The sequence below is a fragment of the Drosophila ananassae genome, chromosome XL (genome assembly GCF_017639315.1).
Source record: "Drosophila ananassae strain 14024-0371.13 chromosome XL, ASM1763931v2, whole genome shotgun sequence".
Lineage (NCBI taxonomy): Eukaryota > Metazoa > Arthropoda > Insecta > Diptera > Drosophilidae > Drosophila > Drosophila ananassae.
Window position 1 is genome coordinate 3011486 of NC_057931.1, and position 8571 is coordinate 3020056.

The 8571-nt window shown below is 44.8% G+C and overlaps 1 protein-coding gene across 1 annotated transcript; it reads right to left on the bottom strand.

The window, feature by feature from the left end:
• Positions 1–1426: 1426 nt before the first annotated feature.
• On the bottom strand, positions 1427–2793 carry LOC6503627. Its single transcript, XM_001964003.4, has one exon. It carries the CDS (start codon positions 2563–2565, stop codon positions 1714–1716), a length of 852 nt encoding a protein of 283 aa, XP_001964039.1. The 5' UTR covers positions 2566–2793; the 3' UTR covers positions 1427–1713.
• Between the last annotated feature and the right edge of the window lie 5778 nt (positions 2794–8571).

Consider the following 8571-nt stretch of genomic DNA (forward strand, 5'->3'; position numbering starts at 1 on the left):
ATTACTATCATTTCTATTTGACAAGAATTCCGAATTTCTATTTCAATAATTTTTTTTTTAGTTTCGAGATTAAGAAAACTATCACAATCTGTTTAAAGCTCTCAGATCACAATGAGTATTTTTAAAAAATCTCTTACACTTCAACCTAATATACTTATTAAATATTTGTAAAGAGTTATAGATTTTGAAATTCCAATCTTAAAAAACACCGAAAGCCCACCAAGCTCTAATAGTAGAGCTATCTCCCCGTTGAGATCTCAAGGATGTGCCGGCGGCAGGGAAAAGGTCCTGTTTCCGGCTAGCAGGGCCGAGAACAAAGCCCGGTATTGGCTAATTGATGGCACTCCGGGCGAGGCCACTTGACTTGATCGGAGAGTCCGATCGGAGCCGAGTCCGTAATCCTCGAAAAACTCAAAAAGCGCAATAGCCGATCGAACAGGAGCGATAGGATGAGTGCCTTATAGGTGTTTGGGTGATAATTGCAGAGTTACGATAAAATCGCGTCCGATCTTGGCGGCAGTCGATCGAAATGTGAATGCTTCTGTCTGAGGATGAGAGTGCATCGAAATGACTCGCGGATTTGCCTACCGCGGTTTCAAATAATCCCGAAACCCTAAAAGGACGAGGGTTGGCTCCTGCTCTCGCTCCCGCTGCTGCTGCTGCTCCTGCAGATCCTGCCGGCAATTTGTAAGCACTTTCCCCTACCCCATCGAGTCGGTGGAAAAAAAAGGGTTTTCAGTTTTGCAGTTTCAACTACCATCCCCTACCGCGAATCGCGAATAAGTTCCCTTGCCCCGTCTACCTGGGAAATGGTAATGTGTCCTGTATACAGGACACACATTCTGTTATTGGGACATCCTGGATGCATGCGTAACCCTTTCGGGTAAAGCGAGTTAATCTCCGTCCCGGTGAAATTATCATTTTTCATTTCGTCCTGACATCTGGCTGGCATGGGTTAAGGGTTCGCCAGGACATTGCACAAGATCGCTGGCTCACAGGATCTGGCGGAGTTGGATCTGAAGATCTGAAGTGCCCACAAAGGAGCTGCCAAGGGGAAAATAATGTCAACGCAATCAAGTCCTTAAAGGGGGAAGTGGAAATGTCAGGGTTTACAGGATTCTTCGGGGCAAATCAAGGTGAGCCCTGTGACATGGGCATGGGCCGGTCAAAAAACTCTCCTTCTCTCTGACTTATTCAACTCGCCTAATTGAACGCGCCAGTCCTTTGTTTCGTCCTTTTCAAAAAGCGCCAAGTACGACCTGTCACATGTCACCAGGACACAATAATAAAAACGGAAGTAACTCCGAACAATACAGCATACTTGAGTTCTACATTTTCAGAAACTAATCCAAAAGCAGGGAGCTTTTAAAATTAAATATTAAATAAATACTGATCGTTTTTGTGATTGAATTGAAAGAAAAACCTCTTTAAAAATAAGGTAGAAATTTAATGCGTCCTAAGTGTTTATAATGCCATCATAAATTTGGATCGTTTTCCCAATTAGAAAGTCTTGCACTCATCCTTGAGATCAGTTTTCCTTTTGGTAACCATGCTGTGCTCTGGGAGGGAGATTCGAAAGGCGCTTCGAGCTCAAAAAGGTAACAAAAATGATGTCAGGACTAATTTGAATACTGGATCCTTGCAGTCTCCTTGCAGTTAATCTGCAGTAAGTCTGCAGGATGTTAACTGTATGTCCAAATGTATGTCCTGTCATCAGGACGATGCATGATACTGCTGTTGCTGTTGCTGTTGATTTTGTAGTTTGCGGCGTCGCGACTCCTCCAGCTGCTTCAAATACCTAGCGGCAATGGTCAGGATCGAGGGCTCCTCCACGTCGGAGAAGTCATCCTCGAGACTGTTGTTATCCATCGAGCTGAGGATTTGAGTGGGCGATATTGCCAGTGAAGGGGGCGGGGCGGAGGCCGAGGCCGAGAGTGGCACCTGATTCATATTCCCAGTCTTCGATGGGACATTCATGCCCTTGTCCTGATGCAGTTCCCGGTGAATGGGCTGAACGGTGACCCGCTGATGACGCGTCGTCCTAACCGACTTCCTCACGAGCTCACCCTCTGAGGCGGTCACGGCATCCTGGCCGGCCTTCTTATGCCGGCGACGTTGAGCCGATTCCAGGGGCACTGCCATGGCCACCTTTGATCTGGGCTCCTTGAGTTCCTTCCCCAGATCCTTGAGATCTTTGCGCTCCTTAGCGCTACTTCCGTCCTTGCCGTCGTTTTCCTTTTCCTTGTCCTTGACATCCTTGCGGCGCTGACAGCCCGGCGGCTGATACTGACCGCCGAAGCCCGATGCCTGGTTGCGTTGTCGCTGAACGCGACTCGGCTGCCGCCTCTCCAGTATCCTTTCCACCTTCTCGTCCACCATCCGGTTGAGGCTCTCGCTCATCTGCTGCAGCTTCTCGTCCACAACCTCGTTCACCGCCGTCCTGATGGCCGTGTATATCTCGTTCATGTAGCTGGATCGCACACTCTCCGACTGGGATCGGGGCCTCAGCTTGTCCAGGACATCCTCGGTGATCAGTGCGAACCGCAGTTTGGTAGCCTTCGACATTGCTTCGATATGACACTTACTTAGTACACTACTTACACTACCCGATTAAAAGCCGATTAAGGTCTGAAAATTTTTGGGGTCGAAAGTGGGGGGATTCTTGTTTGCGTTATTGCGTTGCGGAATTTTGGGCTTCTTTTTTCGGAAACAAAAATTATTACCGAACTTCTTCGTTGCTATCACACATCTGATTTTTTGGGCCGAACTATAGGGACTGAATGGGCCTTACTTTCATTTCCAGGACTACTATGCTTTGCATTTTTTATAAAATTATAAAATCTTCAAATAGAGTCTGAACTCTCCTCCATATATGTACTTGTATGAACTTCGATTTTCGATACTGCCTCGCCGATAAATGTGTCCAAAGACTAATCCTTGAAATATGTAAAGTGAAAAATTGAATCGCAGGCAATTGCTGAAAATTCGCAATCCTGGCTAACCGTTAGCCATAAGGACGGGGTGTCCTGGCAAGGGGGTTAAAGGGTAGCAGTGGCATAGTCTCTGCGGCTTATCGAAGGACTGCAGACAGGGCCGGGGCATCAATCAAGAGTTTCCAATGAATGGCTATCGACTGGATGGTCGGACCATCTAGCTTCTAGCCCTCTAGCCCTCTCTCTTTCTGGCCCTTCCTGGCACAGCCCTCTCTTTCTAGGTCCTTTCTGGACCACCACCCAAAAATAAAAGGCACTGGCACAGGGCGAAGGCAATATTTTTGCGGCTTAATATGTGTTTCAAAAAAAAAAAAAAGATGGCAAAAAATGGAAATAAATAAATGTGAATTTTTTTGCATGGCAATGCGGGTAAGGCGGGGGCGGGGGCGGGGTAGAGCGTCCTGGGGAGTGTCCTGGGAGGCTGTGGCTGGCTTATCGCTCGCCTTGTAGCCAGTGACAGGACATAACATAACCCCTGGTATCTCCAACAGGCCATGCGTGGGTGCTCCCTTTATTTTTTTCCTCTTACAAATATTTTCAACAAATGAGGCTGACAAACTAACTATATATTTTAATGAGAATATATATAAATATCTTAAATATTTATAGTATTTTTTATTTACAATTAAAGTCATGTGGGAAGTCCTTGCTTCAAATCCAAAAACATATCAAGTCTGGATTCTGAATGCTATTATTTTAGCCGCGACTGTGGAGCGTGTGTGTGGTCACCCTGCCTTGGGGATGGAGGGGAAGGCAGGGGGGACAGAGGGGGGAGGCTGCCACAGACAGCAGACAGGGGTGGAGACAGGGTCGGCTGGCTGCGGAAAAGGGGTTTCGGAAAACTTGCTGACTAAGTACTTTGGAAAATTGCTTACATGTCTTCTATCTTCTGGCCGTTGCCCGCCTTCGTTTAGCGGTAATACAATGTCATTTAAGGGGGAAGGGGGGCGTCCTTAAGGGGGGGGGAGGGGGGTGTGGAGTGGTTGCCCCACCACATCCTGCCGCGACAGAGGCTGATTTTCTCAATCCATTTGCCAGGCCAGTGGACAAGTGTTGGATGCCATGTTTATGTTTTTCCGTTGTCTATCATTCAGTTGTCCTTACAACAACAACAACAACAACAATAGCAAAAACAACAACAAAGAGTAGAGACACAAAAAAAACAAACAAGAATACCCCCAAAAAGCTTTACATTTTCCACGCTTCCAGGACATTTTCCTTTTGAAGCCAAGTTGGCGTTTGAGTTGTTTTTTTTTTTTCGTCCTTGTTGGTTCGGTAATATAAAATCCACAAACGCGAACAGAACTCCACATATGACAGCCGAAGGACAATCGAAGGAGGAGCAGCAGCCTGCCAGGACCTCCAAGGATCCAAGGAGGATGGCGGCGAGGGGGGCCAGGACTTGGCCGCTTCTTGGGATGTTTGTGATTTTTGAAGCGGAAAATCAAAGTTAAGGGCTCTCTGCACGAGGCAAACTATGTTTTAAAAATAAAATACAAATAGAAGCAAACTTAAAAAATAATAAATAAAATATTTAAAATTAAGATGAAGCTAAGAAAATTTTAGAATTATTTTTGAAAGAGTAGTAGTACTTCATAATTCAAGAATGTTTTAAAAACATCTACATACTCCCTGAAGAAAATTTCTTTTTTAAATTTTTCTTATAAGAGTCTTAAAAAAAAACCCCAAACCCTATATCCTTTTTCCATATGCTGGCAGGAGTGTGTGTGGGAATGTGTGTGCCTTCGTTCGAGTTTCAGAAAATTGCATTTTTTCATATCATTAGGTTTTATTGGTTTCTTCCTGTTAAATATTCTCCAGCCGGCCCACTCCCCACGCCCCACTCGCCATGTCCTGTGCCCCTGTCCTGTACTGTCAAAACAACAACCTGAACCGTATATAGACGCCATACTATATATAAGTATATATAATCATGTATACTAGATACTGATACACATGCGGCACGCATCATATCATTCGGAAGCGAGTCCTGCGACAAGGTCCTTGGCAGACCGACAGCTCCCTCTGAATTTTCCGCACACAGTTCCCACAAATGCAAGTTGGCGATTTCCCGCCTTCTCTCTGCCTTTGTTGTTTTTCCCCACCAACCAATGACAATGAGGTCCTGCAGGAGGTGGAAGGAGGTCCTTTCGCAGTTTCTCCACCTGTGTAGAACAATGCGAAATCGATTTGGCTCGAAACCGCCCCAATTAAGGACCATCAGTGGAGCGCAAAAAAGGTTTGAGGTCCTGCGGGGGTCACTCACTCGAATAAAAATGAATAGAATTTGCAAGGAGGGCTTAGTTCAAGGAATATGTGTGAAGGATCCATACGAAATGGATGGAAAATTCAATTTTGTTTTTCAGCTGACAGTTTCCGGTTGCAGTTCCTGAATCAGGACTCTTTCAATTCCATTCACCAACTTAGCCCACTAACTGACTGCGCAGAACAATATTTGTGTATTTGTCCAGGCAAACACATTAAAAAACGGTCAGGCAGCAAAAAAATTGCGGAGAAAAAATCTGATTTCCATCCACCACGGACCAATGCCTATGTAAATAAAGGTGCTTATGTACACACACACACACACAGTCAGGACACAGTCAGGACACACGCAGGACACATACGTGAGACATATGGGCTGGTGGGTGGAGGTGTTCGACAAAGGGATGTGGGTCCCACATCAAATGTCCTGGCCACGAAACCAACAATGCCAATGGCAGGCCACCTGCGTAAATCAGGATCTGCAGGACCTTTGATTGACTGGCTGACACTTTGAGGTGGGTGGGTGGGCAAAGGATAACTGGTCAAGAGGCGAAATCGAGACGAAAGTCCTCAGATGCTGTGTCAGCGCAATATGCCACCAAGTCACCGAATCCAAAACGGGCCAAAAAAAAGGCAACAGCACCTGCAGTGGCTTGGTTGGTCCTTTTCGTCCTTTTTGTTGCCACTTTTTTGGACCACTACACTGGCAGAATGTGTCTCGAGGAGAATATGCTTCGAGTATTCCCCGTCAAAGGGTTCGGCTTTAACTTTTCCGCTGTGTTCCTTGGGCTCTCCTTGGGGTCCTTTTTGCACATATGTGTGTGAGGTCCTTGTTGATGATGCGCTTCGGTGGACGCCGCCCAGCGGTAAAGGAAATGAAAATAAAAAAGAAAAATACATACACACACATATATGCAGATACATATAAAGGTATATCCTTTATGGAAACAGTCCGTTGTCCTGGCCGATTCCGCTCGGTTGGTTTGCAAAATTTTTGAATTGGATACTCTGGCTTCTTTTCTTCCCCTTCCCAGGCCTTTTATCCTGACCGTAGGACTACGTGTGCTTGTGTCTGTGTCTGTGTGTTTATGGCCATGTCCTGCGTACATACTTGTGTGTGTGTGTGTGTGAGTGTAGTATTCGAAATTTTGCATATTAAAATATTGTCGTGCATGCAAAGGTCGCTCGTTTGCCAGAAAAGGAAAAAGGCGCCCGGCGCCCGGCGCTGTGCGTTTCCCGCACAGTGGGCACTATTCTTAGATACTTGGCTTCAAAAATATATATATTTTTAAATTGGATCTAAAGTAGTATCCTTAATGAACAAAATTCAGGCCTTTAAGGACAGGATCTAGTTCAGACTCTCTAGTTTTTAGACTTAAATTTAAATATCTAGACAGACACCACTGTTTAGTGTGTTATTACTCGCAGAGACCTACGAATGTTGACGCGGCACTGAGTGAGGGATATGGGGCATGAGGCATGGTGATGTGGCAGCAACATTGGGACACAGACACATCGCCTGTGGTAACACAATAACGAATTTCCGTAGCAACTTCATCGCCAAGTCCTGCTCCTGTTTCTGCTTCTGCTTCTGCTGCTGCTGCTGCTGCTTCTCCCATGTCCTGTTTGGTCCTTTCCTGTGTCCTGCGTTCTTCGTCCTTTTCTGATCCTTGGCTGCCTGGATGCTGGATGTTGGATGGAGTAGTGCCTCCCGCTGAAATGTTATCCTACTTACATGGGGTCCTGCCTCATTTGAAACTTCTGCCAATGCGCTTTTATGTCCTTTTTTGCGTCTGTTTTCGGTTACATTTTAATGCAGGCACAAGGACACCCAAAGGAAATGAAATTATACACTTTTCCCAAGACAGCAGACCAATAATACAAATACCTATAATAGTAATAATACCGATGTTTTAAAAACAAACTGAAAATCAAACCACAAAACAAGTAACTAGGATGTATTGGTTTTCGAAGGACAGAATTTAATAAAAATAAAATGAAAAGGATATTTCTAGTTTCAGAAACTGCTAGGCAGCCTACAAGAATGTTTCTCTTTGGTCCTTGAAGCCTAAAATTATTATGAGAACCTTTAATAAGAAAATTCAACACAAATCCAACAGACAATACTTTTTCCAATTCTAAGAATGTCAAAGATTTCCCTTTCAGGGAGAAGGAGAAAGGCGAAAGAGGCTGAAGGGGAGTGAAAACCCGTTACATTCTTCTCCAGGATAACAAAGAATCATTCCCAAAGACATTCGACAGTTCGATCCGTTGTATTTAATGGATTTCCATTTTTTATTTGATGTCTTGGGCTCTCCTCGATGCCTACTCCTATTTTTTTCGGATCGTGAGAAAGTTGTTAACCCCTTCGAGGCCACACATCTATAATTTATAATTTATAATGATTAGGTACCGTTCGAGAGGGAAAAGGTAACAGTTGCTGCTGCCAAAAGACGATCCTTTGCGGGGTAGATCCTGCCAAGGATAAAAGCGGCTGAGGCGTCATCCCTTCTTCGCACGAGGAGGTCCTTCGCCGAGGCCAGCTGTGATCCGTATTTTCGCAGGTTTGCAGCATCTCCCAGGATAACAGTCCTCGAGCAGACAAAGGTCCTGCGGCAAGATCCCTAACGAGATGATTGATCCACAATCGGTTCGGTCGAGGGCAACCCCTTAAGGGATTTCTCCACAGGACCACGACACGTCGAAGGTCCTTAAAAGGGTAGCTCTTCGGGTTTCGTTCACTTTCCTTTTAAGGCTTCTTGGTCTTAAGCTATTGAGTTTAAGCTAAGTTTGTTGTTTAGTATTTGAGATCCCAAATATATATCATAAAATATACAAATTAAATATATTATGGGGAATAAAGCTATGGGTCCTCGCGAAGGCCATATCTCGGCCAATTCTCATCCGATTCTCAACCTGAGTGTCTTAAACGATTTCTGGATCGATTCTTCATCGATCTGCATAAAAATCCAAGAACAACATTTTCCATCCCATTTTTCCCAAATTTTCTGATGGACCCCCTTTAAAAATGGGGAAAATCGAAGAATGCCAAAATATCGTCCTTGGGGAGGACATATCTCGGCCAATTCTCATCCGATTCTCAAGCGGAGTACCTTAAACGATTTCTGGATCGATTCTCCGTCGATCTGCATCAAAACCTAAAAATAAAATTTTTCATCCCCATTTTTCAAAATTTTCTGATGGACCCCCTATGAAAATGGGGAAAATCGAAGAATGCCAAAATATCGTCCTTGGGAAGGACATATCTCGGCCAATACTCATCCGATTCTCAAGCGGAATGTCTTAAACGATT